General features: G+C 45.2%; 1 protein-coding gene across 1 annotated transcript in view; it reads left to right on the forward strand.

Moving 5' to 3' along the window:
- Nucleotides 1-319: 319 nt before the first annotated feature.
- Phgdh (phosphoglycerate dehydrogenase) overlaps nucleotides 320-16427 on the forward strand; it is a 35544-nt gene continuing 19436 nt past the window's right edge. Inside the window, exons 1-5 of the mRNA XM_015502256.2 lie at nucleotides 320-600; nucleotides 10112-10263; nucleotides 14488-14553; nucleotides 15706-15760; nucleotides 15854-15952. Of these exons, the coding sequence (XP_015357742.1) occupies nucleotides 463-600; nucleotides 10112-10263; nucleotides 14488-14553; nucleotides 15706-15760; nucleotides 15854-15952 (510 nt within the window). The 5' untranslated portion in view covers nucleotides 320-462. The remainder of the gene's footprint in view (nucleotides 601-10111; nucleotides 10264-14487; nucleotides 14554-15705; nucleotides 15761-15853; nucleotides 15953-16427) is intronic.

Consider the following 16427-nt stretch of genomic DNA (forward strand, 5'->3'; position numbering starts at 1 on the left):
CAGCCCCTTGCACTTTACACCTTTAAAAAATAATAATAATAGTTAAGGAATTAATAAATGAGTTTTTAGGAAGAAAGAAGTTAAGATAAAAAATTTCTCCGTGAGAATGTGTATTTCCATGTGTATTTCAGATATGAATCAGCTAGTCAGCGAAAATCGTGCTTTTAATGTTCACCAGGTGTAGGCAAAATCTTCCGCTGAGCTTGAGAAATTCATCACGGGCAGAATAATAAAGTGGGCGGAGACATAGATGGCTCAGAACCTTGAGGAGGTGGAGTCACAGAAAGTTTGAGCATTTCTGTCCAATCAAAATGAGACGGTAGGAGGAGGAGGGGGAGATTAAGGGGGAGCGGGAGATCAAGAATCCTGCCCAGTTACAGGAGCCAGCCAGTGCGAGCTGCAGCTTCTTGGCTTAAGTGCTTCTGCCCACCGAGAGTGTAGGATTCTTTGGCCTGCTCCACAATGGCCTTCGCAAATCTGCGGAAAGTGCTCATCAGTGACAGTCTGGACCCTTGCTGCAGGAAGATCCTGGAAGATGGAGGGTTAATGGTGGTGGAGAAGCAGAACCTGAGCAAAGAGGAGCTGATAGCCGAGCTGCAGGTAAGGTGAATCGGAGAAAAGCGAGGTCTCTGGGGCATCCTTCGCTGAAATAGACTGGCTGCGCCCAGGCCTGCGCGCCCCCTTCCTGGCCCCGCATATCAGATTCTCGGCCTCCTGAGATTGGCAACTAGCGGGGAGAGGGAGAAGCGGGAGGAACTATGAGCTGTAGGGTGCAAACTATCCGTCCAATTTTGCAGCCGCGTGTTCGCGTTGGCTTGCCTCCCGCGAGCACTGCAAAGCGCAGGCTGCTCCAACTGGTCCTGCCGGCGGCCCGCGAGATGCCAGCGCGGCTCCTGCACTTTAGTGCCTAGTGGCTCTGGCTGCCAGGCGCCACCTCCCCGTTCCACTCCTTCTCACCGGAGCATCGAGGGGAGGAGCGCCAAAGTGGCCTCCCTGAGTGGAGCCCAGCTACTGGCCTTCCCCATCTAGGTGCCGGCCCTCCCGGTTGCGTTCGGCCTTCGCTGGGGGGCGCTGGCGAGTCCCAGCCAGTCGCGTGGTTGCTGGGGAAGCATCTGGGGAAGGCCCTCCTGGAGCTGCGGCTGCGGTTGAACCGCCTTTCGTCTGATGCAAGACCTCCGCGAGCTTTCACCGCTCCTCCGCCTCCAGAGAGCGCCTGAGGAAATGGGGCGGGCTGGGGGCGCGGCGAGATCCCCGGGCCGCCCACGCGGTCGCCGCCACAGCGGTCGCGGGTTGATCTCCACCTTTGGCCTCATCCCTGATTAAGGGTGACCGGACTAGACTAGAATCTGATTCCAATCGCCCGTGGTAATTTTATTCTTATCAGATCTTCCGATTGTTATATATAATTAATGAAACCGACTCCAAATCTTTATCTACCTTCTTTGAAAAAGTCCTGTCAAGTTTGGGGACTTTTTTTCCCCTCCAGTTGCTGCGTTTCCTGCCTCTACATTCCACCCAGCCGCCAAGTCTCTATCTGCCTTACCCCATTGAGCTGTTTTCCCTGTCCCCTACACTCGCAGAGAAGCTTGTAGGCTAGTTAGGGAGCACAGAGTACACACAGGAGACAATTGATCTGGTGACATGGTGCTTGGTGCTCAAATTTCAAGTTAGAATGCCCAGCAGCCTAGCCTAGCTGATGCTCACTTTCCCACAGGAAGAGTGCAGAGAGAGGGTGATCATCACAGATTGAACTGTTGGGCAAGGGCTCAGGACCCGACCCTTGCCTTGAAGCACGGGTGCTTGGTTGGATGGTAGGCTCCTCACACTTTTCACCTCCATTTTTGTATAAATGGTATCAGTGGTCTTGGCTCTGGGAGCGTCTCACCTTCACCTCTACCAGAGCACCAGTGGCTGCAACTGGAGGCTTGACAACTTTGCAGTGGAAGTGAGAAATCTTATACCCTAATGAAGCAGGATTGAGAAGGGAAAGCCTCTTCAGGAAGCAGGGAGGGCTTCCATGAAGTCCGGAAGTTCCATGGTGGGGGTGGGAGTCTGTGCTGAAGCCGAGAACACTTTCAAGGCTCTGAGAATTCTTGGCAGGAAGAGAGGGGTGTTTGTTGGCTCACTTGACTGTGGGCATTGTTGGGTTGTTTGAGTGCTCAGCCTTCATGTCTGTCTTGGTAAAATAGTTCGGAATGCCAATTAATCTCTTGGGCAGCCACTGAAGGGCCCTCCTTTCCACACTCATTTTATTCTGCAAGGAGAGGGGTCTGGCAGAGTGTCTCCTGCCCTCTGCCATTTAAATCTTTTCAATGCTGGAGCAAGCCTTAGCACCAATGACAGAACTGGTCTTCCTACTTTAGCTTCACTGCTTTGTATTCTGAGCAGATGCTATTTGTACTCTCTCATCCCTGATCAAGGAGTGGAATCATTGAGGGTCTCCTACCATTTCCATATGCTTTCCCTTCTCTCTCCCTTTCTCTCCCCCCACTGGTCTCTGTTTAATGTTAATCTTTTCCTCATGCTCTTCCTCCCTGTTCTGTTCTTAGTTGCTCTCTTTATATCAAAGAAGACATTTGGCATTTGTTTTTTAAGGATTGGCTAGCTTCGCTTAGCAAGACCCTCAATGTTACACAAAATTACATATAAGAGGTTGTGAGGGGAAAGGGGGGGGGGACAAGGGAGAGAATTAAACAACAGCAGATGAGGTAGAGAGGGAAGATGAGAGGGGAGGGGAGGGGAGATAGTAGGGGATAGGAAAGGAGGCAAAATACAACAGTCACTAATATGGCATTATGTAAAAATTGTGAATGTGTAACTGATGTGATTCTGCAATTTGTATTTTGGGTAAAAATGGGAATTCATAACTCACTTGAATCAAATGTATGAAAGATGATATGTCATGAGCTTTGTAATGTTTTGAACAACCAATAAAAAAAAAAGAAGTGTAATCATCCCCTCTCTCTCCTAGTAGTGCATTTTAGACTTGAACAGAATCATAGCTCATTAGTGGGTAATGAAGTTAGTTTAATGGGTCAGCATTTTAAAAAACAAAATAGATAATCAGAGAGCAATGCAGATAGCAAGAATATTATTTCATTCACTTTGTTTCAGTTATATGTGTAGGTGTGGTGCCTTAGTATGAAATCACAACTTAAAACTGTGTTTCTCAGTTAAAAAAAAGAAAAAGTTTGGAAAGGGTTAGGGATGTAGCTCTGGAGTAGATTTCTGGCCTAGCCTATGTGAAGCCCAGGGTTCAATCCCCAACACTGCAAATGAACAAACAAAAAAACTAATTTAGAAAACATTAAATTAGAAAAATAAAGCATCTATGCAACTCATGTCTTAAACATTTTCCTGCATGTTTGGTTTATTTAAATAATCTTATCATGTTTCAGGAACTTTCAAACTATGACCATGTGCCACATTACATCCTAACTCAATACTCTCATCCACATGTGTGCACCTAGACATATATAAGTTTATGAAATAATACTACATAAGATGCATTCTGATATTTTCTTCTATTCATTAAATAGCAATGCTGGTCAGTACCACTAAATTGAACACTGGTAATGCATCTAATCTACTGAAGCACATTTATATTTTATCTCAGAATTTTCAGAAAGATTAAGAAGGAATAAACGTTTCTATGCAAGAATCCACCATTTCAAAAGCTTTTTAAAAATAAACATTACACTGGGATTTGGTTTGCATGTGTTAAATAACCACCTAGTTAATCAGGATCATACATAGAGTGCAAAATAGAGTATACCTGTATTCCCTATTGCTGGGGATCAAGACCAGGAGAGCTTCATTGATTTGCCCTATGATTTAAGTCAGAGGCAAGAGCAACCCTGAACTACCTGCAAGATCAAGTCAGCCCTCCTGGGAAAGGAAGCATGTGTGAACTTGAGGAATGGGACTTGGTTTCCACTGCTGACTTAGCATAGTTTGTCTGGAACATTCATGAATCAAACTTGCCGCAGCCCGGCTGGCTGGGCAAAATAAGCGGAGGGTGACGAATAACTTGTGTACGTTGATACAGCAGGAGTGGGAGCCGTTTATTGCAGGACAGGAGCAGTATTTATACATTCCACACAGCTTATCTAATTAGCATAAACTAGATACATCAGTCAACCAATAAGGAATCTCCACACTTAATGGCTCGCTTTTGTTACTTCTCAAACCACTCCCTCTGGCATTTTGCCAGGCACCATCCAGACTTGTTTACAACTCTAACATTCCCCTGGCAAAATGCCAGGTGTTATTTTGACTTGTTTACAGACTCTAACATTTCCCCCTTTTGTTTAATTTAAATAACGACCATAGTGGTTTTTACAGAAACACCATAAATAACCTGATACAAGCAGAAAGGGAGGATACAAAATGCCACAATACCAAGCCAATTGATGGCTCCATGCAAGAAGCCCTTGGAAAAATTATACCAGCAATGACACCAGCAATGACACCGTTAGCAAAGATACCAAGTAACAATTTGTTGTACATTACAGTTTGTTGTCTCAGTCCAGGTAAAGCAGTGTCTCAATAGATTAACTCACAGTCCAGGTAAATCACAGTCCAGGTAAGTTCTGCAGGCAGCTAGCTTAAATCACAGTCCAGGTAAGTTCTGCAGGCAGCTAGCTTGATCCGAAGTCTCGTCTGTTTCTCAGCCAAAGTCTTGTCCGGTTTTCAGCAACACTGGAAATTCTTCCACCTTGGTCTTTACCGGCACTGGGACGAAGGCAGGAACTCCGGATGGCTAAAGAAAATCCTGTAGCATTCTACTAAGAAAACAACCTTCTGAACAATTTAGTACATTATCTCAAGGTTTTTTTGCATTTGAAATAAGCATTAATAGTGCTCATTACTCATCAGCTTCCAGGTGTGGGAGAACCATTGTAGCTTAGTTATTGGCATTGAAAATGACCAAACATCAGGGACACCAGTAGCGTCTTCTGCTGGCTGTAGTGCCTGGGCAGCCCCAGATGGCCCTGGGGAGTGTCCCGGACTCAAACTGCTACTGGGCACAGGGAGCAAGAGCCCGCGAGACTGTGCCTCCAGGTCAGGTTTGGATTTGGGCTCTCGGCAGTGGAAGAGCCAGCTCTCCGGCCAGGAGGCGGGGAAGGGCCAGTCGCCGCCGCCTCTTGGAAAATCCTTGCTGCGCTGTGACCGGCTTGCACACTCGGCAGCTGCCTCTCCGCTTCATGCACCCTCCGGTAATGAAAAGTATTTAGTAATAGCCTTTTGTTGCAACTTTTTTCCTGATAATCCTTCCTCCTCTGATAATCTTTCTTCTTCTGAACTTTCTTTTTCTTTCTGACTAGAGTTCCTGGGCTCTTATCAACACATGCCCTAACTATTCTTGGTTCCAAACTGGGGTGCCTTCTTCTCTGCCGCAGTCCGGCTGCAGCAAAATAACCGGGGGGTGACGAATAACTTGTGTAGATTGATACAGCAGGAGTAGGAGCCGTTTATTGTAGGACAGGAGCAGTATTTATACATTCCACACAGCTTATCTAATTAGCATAAACTAGATACATCAGTCAACCAATCAGGAATCTCTACACTTAATGGCTCGCTTTTGTTACTTCTCAAACCACTCCCTCTGGCATTTTGCCAGGCACCATCCAGACTTGTTTACGAACTTTAACATTCCCCTGACAAAATGCCAGGTGTTATTTTGACTTATTTACAGACTCTAACACTTCTCTTAGAAATTTACTTCTCACCCCTTCCATATTTTCATCACAAAGACAATACAATACACTGAGACAAAACAAGACACAAACATACTGTATCAATCTTCTCCATTTTCTTGAAATGACCATATTTCCTCTCGCCCTATCTGCCTAGGGACGAGCAGATTGCCCCCGTCCTATCTATGGACGGGCAGCTTTTTTTCGTCACTTACCCCCGAGTGTCCCGGGGCTCCCCGTAACGGGCCACCATCTGCCGCAGTCTGGCTGGGCACAAATCACCAGCCACTGAAGCAGGAACAAACTTTATTTTTAAACTGCAGGAAAACACTTCACACAGCTCCCGGGGAATCCTCCCAAACGCCACGAGGCTTGTCCAGGAACCCCCAGCCGGAAATATCTCTCCCGGAAATCCCTCCTCCTGCACTTCCCCAACCAATGGGAACTCTTGGGGAATCCCCGGAAATCCCCACGAGAACTCCAAAATAGTGCGAGAACTCAAAAGTTGCGGCAGAGGCGGATAGTAATGCCTTGCCTGTCAATCAATACTGTTGGCAAAATGCCAGGGGCCATACAGACTCGGCCGTGGCTCTCAGCACAAACTGATCTGTGGCCTGCTGTTTTCCACCTAAGGAGAGGGGGAATGGCAATGTGCAGGGAAGCTCTGGGTGTGCCTGTTCCAGTTGCAGCTCTGATACAGAAACCATAGCAAGAGCAGTAAACAGCAGAGTGTATTTGCATTGAGATGCTTGATTCCCAAGATGGTAGGGAGGGGTGTTAAAAAGGAGGGAGGGCTGGTGTGTTGAGAAGAAAGCTCTTTTGGATCTTTGGATGGGTCCATAGTTTGCACAAGTAGAAGAAAGGAGTGAGCAACCCGGAGCAATCTTGGAGGGAAGGAGTGTTACTTTGAGAGTTCCCTTGAAAGTAGGTTGGCTGTCAGGCTCTCAGTGAATTGTACTGATGGAATGAATTGGGAAAAGGTGGCTGGTGAGGTTGTGGGAGGTCTTGGAAGCTAGATAACTTTGACCAGTGCCATTCTAATACGGAACCAAGGTCTCCTGAATACAGTCTCCAAAGGCCAACTGGTCCTTGGGACAGGCCAGCACCAAATGCACACTAGTACCCATTAGATTGAGGGTGCTTCTGGCTCATTGGTGTCAAAGAAGGCTGGCTTGGGAAAAGATAGAGAGATTGCAGGGTAAATCTCCATAAAGAGATCCATCCAAAGAGGTGCTTTTTAAAGGAAAAATTGTGCTGTTTCTCTGCTTGTTCTTGGGTAATGCAAGAACAGGTGGATTCTTGGGGAATCTGCATCCTTTACTGTTGGTTTTTCTTGTGGGTAGCAGATTTTCAGAGCTTGGGGAGTGTGATGACAGCTTTGGAGGAAGCACTGAAGGAGGCCCAAGGGAATGACTGAGTAGAATATCCGGAACAGTTCTCAGGGAAGGATGTAGGCCTGGAACTGATACAAAGGATACATCCCTACTTCATATCTTCCATCTCCCACCTTGTCAGTGGAACTTTGACCTTGGGTCCTGGGTTGACCATTTCCAAAGGCGGTTTAATTCCTCAGTGTGTAACCATTTACCTAAGGGGTAATTACTGGCCTCGAAGGAACACATTAAAAATGAGCAAACCCTGTTTTTACTCATATTGTTCCAGTTGCCCTCCAAAAAGACTATACAAGACACATTCCCATTTCCCTACATGTCTGCCAACACAGAATTTTATCAATTTTCATTTTGCCAGTATGATGGCTGAAAATATATTTGAAATTTACATTTCTCTTTTTTTCTTTTTCTGTTTTGAGATAAGAGTCATGCTAAATTTTCAAGGCTGGCCTCAAATTCATGACCCTCCTGCTTATGCATGTTTTTTTTTTTTTCCAAATGCTTTAAAAAAAAAATCTTTGATTCATTTGAAGTTTTAAAAATTTGAAGTGAGCTAGTAATTTAAATATTTTTCCTCTTGAATTTTCCTAATGCTATACATTGTCTGACTTTATTTTCTAAATTCCCACGTATTCATAGGTCTGTTTGTCTAGTGCCTATTTGGTTCTCTAGATCAATTTCTAAATATGTTTCTTGTGTTCTCTTTCAACTTGTTCTCCCTTTTCAAAAAAATTCCTGAAAATCCTTAAGCACTGTCACAGGTGGATGACATGCCTTGTTATCACAGTCAAGGGAGGGGGGTTTCTGGTGTTTAATTGGGGGAAGGCAGTAGGTGTGGGTTTCCGTGGGCCTCAAATCACTGAGCTCATTCATTCACTGGGGGTGTTTAATATGGTTATTAATATGTTCCAGCCTGCAACCCAGATTCAATTTGCTCTTGTAGTTAGAGCTATTCAAGGCTGTCTGTGGCTCCCCGTGGGTAGGCTGACTGGAAGGAGTAGGTAGCCAGAAGATCTGGGACATTTATTGGGGATCCTAGAGGCCATCTCATAGGAGCCACATATTTCTGCCAGTGTCTCTCTTGGTTCAGGTGTTTTTAAATCCTATATTTGTAAGGTCTTAGACTTAGACCTCAAACAACTTGGACTTAGTCTGGCACAGTGGTGCATGCCTCTAATCCCAGTGATTTAGGCAGGAGGATCACAAGTTCAAAGCCAGCCTCAGCAACTTAAAGAGATCCTGTCTCAAAAGAAAATAAAAAGTACTGAGGATGTGGTTCAGTGGTAAAGTGCCCCTGGGTTAAAAAAAATGGGCTTGATTCCAGCTTCTGCTATATCCTAGCTGGGTGATTTCAAGAAGTTACCTAAATTCTTTAAGTGTCAGTGAACTTGTCTGAAATATGGGGATCATTATACTATCTGTGTCAGTATTACTGTGAAGCACAGTGCCTGATGTAAGGGACATGCTCAAAAAATGTTAGCTTTTACTACTAGTAAATCCCTCCAAGGGATTTTACAGTTTAGATTTCACACCTAACTGGCCATGACCCTGACTCTGACCTTATCGTTTGGACATCTTGAGAAGCTTTTATATAGTCTGAGCTTGCCAACAGCAACGACTTTCCATTTTTAGGGCTGGTTTTCAATCTGTAAGAGTGACTTCGGGCAGCTTACCTCTCAAACCCTGTTTTTCACCTGAAAATTGAGGACAATTATGCCCCTTCTCTTTGGAGTTGTGATAGGGATAATGCAAAGCACCTGGTGTAATGCCTACACTCAGTAGATGCTCAGTCGATAGTTTACCAGCACAGCCCCAAGCCTGGTGAGACTGGTACTGTGGAGATACAGAATACAGATACAGAAAGTGTGTTAATACAAAATCCTGTCTAGGGCTTCAGTTTCTTATCTGCAAAATGAGCTTGGGCCAGATGTTCATGAATGTTTCTTGGAATCTCCTGCTTTGAGGTTCTATTGCAGAACCACAAACACAAAAGGGGTTGGAGTGCCTTTCAAGCTGCCTGCATGGGGCTCTCTGCTGGCAGGCACAGCCCCAGCCAGTGAGGATGTGTAAGTGCAACCACCTCTAGACAGAAAGTTCTACCACCACTCTTGTATGAGTATACAAGTACAGTGCTTAGAAGCCCTCCAGATCTAAATATTCTATGCTACAGCATAAGCTTCATTCCTTTTCTCTCCTCAGGGAAGATAAATCTCTCTCTCTGCAGTTAACTACTCTGTCCAAGTGTGTTCCTAAACTCTAGGCTTGTGCCTAATAATGTGGTTTTGTAGTAGTGGGGATTGAACTCAGTCAGGTGTGCTCCACCAGCCCATTTTATTTTTTATTTTGAGGCAGGGTCTCACTAAGTTGTTTGACTAAGATGTTCCTGATTGGCCTGGAATTTCTAATCCTGCTGCTACCACCTCCCAGGTAGCTGGGGTTACCGGCATGTGCCACCACCACCCAGCTGGGATCCAGATTCTCAAGGCTTTTCTAGAGGAGGTTTCATGGAATTCAGCTGAGACCTCTTGTGGGGAAAATGGATCAAACCCTTTCAATTTATAGATGGATACTAGGGGTGAGGAGTCAGGGGATGTGTCTGGGTGAAAGATAGGGGTTTAATTTTAAAATTTATTTATTTATTTGATTTTGCAGTACTGGGGATTGAACCCAAGGGTGCTTTCCAACTGAGCAACATCTCCAGTTCTTGTTATTTTTTATTTTGAGGCAGGGTCTCACTAAGTTGCTGAGGCTGGTCTCGAACTTGTGATCCTCTTGCCTCAGCCTCCTGAGTTGCCATGATTATAGGCATGCACCACTGTGTCTAGTTCTCCTTAACTATAATTGAAAATTACTGCTTTCTGGTCCATATCTCCCTGTAGTTTTCAGTGAGGATATCTAAGTTGCCTATAAGTGGACACACATTGCCAATTGTGTGGCTTTGGGAACACATCTCTTACTCTGAAACCTCAGGAGGTCTTATAGAATGACTTGGTGTCCCCAATTTTTTCTTCTTCTCCGTAGGACTGTGAAGGCCTTATCGTTCGCTCAGCCACTAAGGTCACTGCTGATGTCATCAATGCAGCTGAGAAGCTCCAGGTGGTTGGCAGGGCTGGCACAGGTGTGGATAATGTGGATCTGGAGGCTGCAACAAGAAAGGGCATCCTTGTCATGAAGTAAGTCATGGAGGCTGAGGGGTGGGTGTGGAGACTGACGGAGGGATGGGGGAAATTTTGCTTAGAGACCAGGTATGATGTGCACTCCTATAATCCCAGCAATTTAGTGAGACTCTTAGCAACTTATCAAGACCCTGTCAGAGTTAGAAGGGCTTCCAGAGGGATGCGTGGTCCAGGCCCTGAGTCCCTATGGACCATCAACAACCTATAGTATAGCCTTTCCGAGGTGTGTGAGGTTGAGGCTCTCTGTAATCTCAGTGTTTCACATACCCACCTATGTGTAGTGCATGCACATTTGTAGCCTGGCTTGGAAATAAGAATATTAGTGAGTTTATCTGCTTGGCCCATCCCCTTCCATTGTTCTATTCAGGGCTGTTTTCATTATTATTATTATTATTTTATTTTTATTTTTTATTGATTTGGAATGCATTACAATTCTTAGTACATGTGTACAGTACAATTTTTCATATCTCTGGTTGTAAATAAAGTATGTTGACACCAATTTGTGTCTCATACATGTACTTTGGATGATGATGTCTATCACATTCCACCATCCTTACTAATCCCCTGCCCTCTCCCTTTCCCTCTCACTTCTCTGCTCTATCTAGAATTCACCAATTCCTCCCATGCTCCCCCTCCCTACCCCACTGAGTCAGCCTCCTTATATCAGAGAAAACATTCAGCATTTGTTTTTTGGGGATTGGCTAACTTTAATTCTTATTATTAGCATTATTAATTCTTATTATTAGCATTATCTTCTCCAATGCCATCCATTTACTTGCAAATGCCATGATTTTATTCTCTTATTGCTGAATAAAATTCCATTGTGTATGTATGCCACATTTTTTTTTAATCCGTTCATCCACTGAAGGACATCTAGGTTGGCTCCACAGTTAAGCTATTGTGAATTGTGCTGCTATAAACATTGATGTGGCTGTGTCCCTGTAGTATGCTGTTTTTAAGTCTTTTGGGTATAAACAGAGAAGAGGGATAGCTGGGGCAAATGGTGGTTCCATTCCCAGTTTTCCAAGGAATTGCCATACTGCTTTCCATATTGGCTGCACCAATTTTCAGTCCCACCAGCAATGTATGAGTGTACCTTTTCCCCCACATCCTCGCCAACACTTGTCGTTTGTCTTCATAATAGCTGCCATTCTGACTGTAGTGAGATGATATCTAAGAGTAGTTTTGATTTGCATTTCTCTAATTGCTAGAGATGTTGAACATTTTTTCATATATTTGTTGATTTCATTGTTTATCATCTTCTGAGAATTGTCTGTTAAAGTCCTTGGCCCATTTGTTGATTGGGTTATTTGTTTTTAAGTGCTTAGCTTTTTGAGTTCTTTATATACCCTAGAGATTAGTGCTCTATCTGATGTGTGAGGGGTAAAGATTTGCTCCCAGGATGTAGGCTCTCTGTTCACCTCACAGATTGTTTCTTTTGCTGAGAAGAAACTTTTTAGTTCGTTTCCATCCCATTTATTGATTCTTGGTTTTAATTCTTACACTATAGGAGTCTTATTAAGGAAGTTGGGGTCTAATCCCACATGATGAAGATTAGGGCCTACTTTTTCTTCTATTAGACTTAGAGTCTCTGGTTTAATTCGTAGGTCCTTGATCCATTTTGTGTTGAGTTTTGTGCACAGTGAGAGATAGGGCCTTAATTTCATTTTGTTGCATATGGATTTCCAGTTTTCCCAGCACCATTTGTTGAAGATGCTATCTTTTCTCCAGTGCATGTTTTTGGAACCTTTGTCTAATATAAGATAATTGTAGTTTTGTGGGTTAGTCTCTGTGTCCTCTATTCTGTACTACTGGTCTACCGGCTTGCTTTGTTGTCAGGGCTGGTTTTTGTTAGCTCTGCCATACTTAACCTCATACAGTCCACAAACTTTCCTAGTGGAATTGAGAAACTGATGTAACTCCTTGAGAAACCAGCCTCTACCTCAGAGCAAAGCCTGTTCAAGGAAGGGGGTATGACCCTTGTCCTTTGAAAAACCCACAGAGCACTCCTAAGCACATACCCTGCTGAGTTGTTTGTCTACAAATAACAGGAGAGATCTGCGGCACCAGGTGTCCCTGACTCAGTCAGGCTTGGTGAGGACCCATAGCAACCCCCTAGCAATCACCAATCAGCATGAGACAGGGAAAATACCTGGGATGCCAGATGACCCCCCCAGTAGTTTATGGTGGTTGATAACATGTTGGGAAACCATGTAGTTTAGCACATACTCCCCTCGTGGCTTAAACCAATCAGTTCAAAGGAATCCCCCTTTTGTACTAACCAATCACCCCTACCCAACTTGTTCCCGCCAGTGAATGTGCTAATCAATTTTAAGAGTTGTTGTTTGACTTTCCTGTGGTGTGGAATGATTTGCTGTGTGATGTTGTGACGCACAGAGTATTCCCCAAAACCTATAAAATCTCACTGAACAAAGGACCAGGATTCACTCCCTGGGACCGCTGCGTCGGGAACAGGGAATGGTTGTGAGACAGGCTCGAGCTTGCAATAAAGACTCTTGTGTGATTGCATTGGATTCAGCTCCTGGAGGTCTATTGAGGTCCCACGAATCTGGCATTACAGAATAACTTCATCTTTTCTCTTCCTTCCCTTCTGGAAATTAGACCCCAGTTTCTTAGGCCCAAGAGGAGAAGAGTCTCCTTTATGGTGGTGTTTGCAGAAAGCTGTGGGCAAAGGTCATTGTCAGCATGTCAGTGCTGCACCACATCTATTCAGGCACTTTAGATAGTGTACAGGGCCACCCCCAGTCCTCTTCCCTGACCTTAGGCCCTTTTTGATCCCTCAGGGATCCATTGTCCTTTAGACCTTTCCCTTCCACTGCCCTCCCCCTCCCCCTGGAGGGTAGGGGTCAATTTACCCAAGGATTGACTGAGGTCAATATCCACGGGTAGAAATGTTAAATGCTAACTCACACTGGCCCTAGACCCAGAGGTGGCCAGCGCCAACCCTCACCTCTTTCCCCTCCCTGGACAGCCTGTTCGTTGGAGGAGAATGGGTAGTGGGTAGTTTTGTAGAAGACAGACTCTGGGAGTTCCTTTATCTTTTTCAGGATCTCTTGACTTTTCCTCCTTTATTTCTAGAGATGAAAGGATCCAAACAGTAGGGGAAGAAGGAGGGTGAACCATGTGTGTTGAATTCTTTCAAAAAACATAAAAAGACTTTTAAAAAAAGAAAAATAGTTCTGTAAGTTTCCTCCTCTAGTCTCCTTTCTGTAAAATGGTCAAAGTCAGCAGTGCCCCCTGTCGAGGAGGCATTCTTGCCAAACAAGTGAAGAGAAAATAAAAAGCTTTGTGATTAATTGTGTTTGTCAGCTTATTTTGTGACCAAAATGCCCAACAAGAACAACCTAGAGGAGGAAAAGTCTGTTTTGCCTCATGGTTTCAGAGATTTCAGTCTGTTGTCAGTCGGCTCTTGCTCTGGGACTGAAGTGAGGCAGAACATCATGGCAGAGGATATAAGATGTTAGCTCATGGCAGCCAGGAATCAGAGAGAGAGAGAGAGAGAGAGAGAGAGAGAGAGAGAGAGAGAGAGAGAGAGAGGCAGAGAGGAGCCAGGGAAGAGTCAGAGACAAAAAATGTAATCCCCAAGGCAAGTCTCAAGATACCCACTTCCTCCAGCTGTGCCCCATCTACCTATAGTTACCATCCAACAATCCATTTAAGTTACTAACTCATGAAACAAATTCATCCACTGATTAGATTATGGTTCCTATGATCTAATCATCTTACGTTTAGCATTGACACAGGAGCTTTTGGGGGACACCTCATATCCAAACCAGAATGCTAATAAAAACCAGGTTGTGTAACCTAAAGAAGGTCTCTGGACAATGGCCTGACATGTGAATTCAGTAGACTGGCTCAGCCATCACTGACACAGCCTTGGTAAGATTGACGGCATGGAGTAGCAGGGGATTTGTGCTTTCTATAGGCAGGTAGATATGAAAGGGCTGAGCCGCTTACACATCTCCTAATCACGTGGAGTCCTTCTCTGCCCTGGGAGAAGTGAGGTACGGGGTAGAAGGGCCAAGTGTTTCTCTGAAGGTCCCTCTGCATAGGAACAGTAGGCCAGGACAAGGCAGCTTCCTGCCAGTCGTGGGCCTGGGGCAGGAGTACATTGGAGAATCCAGGACAGGGGTCTGGGGTTGGGACAGAGGAATGCGGATTCTGGGCCTGCTAATGTCCCCTCTTTTCTTTGGGTTTTAGCACCCCCAATGGAAACAGCCTCAGTGCTGCAGAGCTCACGTGTGGGATGATCATGTGCCTGGCCAGGTAAGCATTTGGCTTCTCAGCAGAGACAAACCCTCTGGTATATCAGTTATTGTGACTTGTCAAGCAAACTGATGGAGAGAAACTTAAGATGACTTTTCAACCTGGCAACCTGTAGACTGCCGAGAACCTTTGAGGCAATCAGTCCTCTACTCAGTACCCCTGTTCCCAGCACACAGAGGTTATGGCTGCTCAGGGTGCTAATGAGTACACATGGGGAAGGGGTGGATACAGAGCTCATTCTCCTCTCTCTCTGTGCCTGCATGGGCTGTGACTCTCTAGCCTCCAACCCTTGCATGTTTTCCTGGAACATCTTTGTCTAGGTACTGCTTCTTATTTTTTAGCTTATTTGAACTCAAGATTTTAAAATTTATCTCAAATGTCATAATTCATTCACGAAGCTCCCTTTGATTTCCCTACCTGGGCCCTGGCTAATTCTCATAGCCCTCAGGGCTTACCTGTCACTTATAAATATGTAGTGTAATAGCATGGAATCCACACCTGCTCCAGATTCCTGTGCCCACCTGTGGATTCATAACAAAACCAAACCCAAGTGCTCAAATCTCTTACTCTTCCAGCAAGGGGTCCTGGAGGGTGTGAACCACTTGAGTAGAGGGGACAGTCCAGTGATCGGATTGGATGTGGCACATAATGTGCATGAGTCCCATTGTGTCCATTGTGTTTGGTAGTCATTTGGCAGAAATGATGCACTTCTGTTGAATAGGCATTTCATGAATTTCTGTGATCAACAGGAAGGAAAAAGCTCTCAATAAACAAGACAGGAAGCTGTTCTAGGTTCCTTTGAAGATTCTTGGATCCTTAAACCAGGGGTCCAGGTAGCCAGGTCTCTTTACTCACGCTTGAAACCTGCTGGGATCCAAGATTTACCCTTTTCCCATCCAGAGATGATGGAATATTCCTATAACCCCAGTTACTTGGGGAGGTTGAGGCAGAAGGATCACAAGTTCAAGGCCAGCCTGGGAAACTCTGTGAGATCCTGGTCCAGGTTTCCTAAGTCAGGAGTTGCCAAGGGTCCCCTTATTTCTAGTAGAATGACGGTCGGAGGGTGGAAGCTGTGCAGCTCTGTCTTGGTACTTCCTTCCTGGGTTGGTAGGAGCCTTGGTGGGCCTGCTGAAACTGTTTCTGTCCTTGCAGGCAGATTCCCCAGGCAACAGCTTCCATGAAGAATGGGAAGTGGGAGCGGAAGAAGGTGAGCAGTGGCCTGGCCGCATCTGACTGGGGCTCAGTGCCCGAGCTCCACACTCAGTATTGAATCAACTTCTCTGCCTTTTGCCCATTGCAGTTCATGGGGATCGAGCTGAATGGAAAGACCTTGGGAATTCTTGGCTTGGGCAGGATTGGGAGAGAGGTGGCCACCCGGATGCAGTCCTTTGGGATGAAGGTAAGAGGTTGCCAGACCCCTTGGACATGGGGCTTTCTGTACATTTTGGAAGATACAGTTTAGCTTGGGAGAAGCCAGAGCCTTTGTCTTAAATGGGTCCTTAGAGCTCCTGACTACACATTAAAGCCAGGGATGGAGGGAACACTGACATGCTATCCAGGACATTTGAACTCAAAAGCTGGGAATACTTGATAAAGGACCGTCAGCTCTCTAGTGAGTCAATAGCCCTGAGTCCCAGTGAGCTGGAGAGGGTTTTAGCTCTCTGTCCATCCTGTCCTGTCTGGCTGTGAGGACTCCTGGTTTGCTGTCTCTGCTCTCCTGCAATACTTTATAAAACAGCATCAAATGCTTTTAGTACTACAGTTGTCCTGTACTTTTTGTTTCTCTTCCTATTCCAGAAAAGATTAAAAAGTGTGTGGGGTGTGGTGGCACATACCTGTAATCCCAGCAACTCTGGACATTGAAGCAGGAAAAT

The sequence above is a fragment of the Marmota marmota genome, unplaced genomic scaffold, assembly GCF_001458135.2.
Source record: "Marmota marmota marmota unplaced genomic scaffold, marMar, whole genome shotgun sequence".
NCBI lineage: Eukaryota > Metazoa > Chordata > Mammalia > Rodentia > Sciuridae > Marmota > Marmota marmota.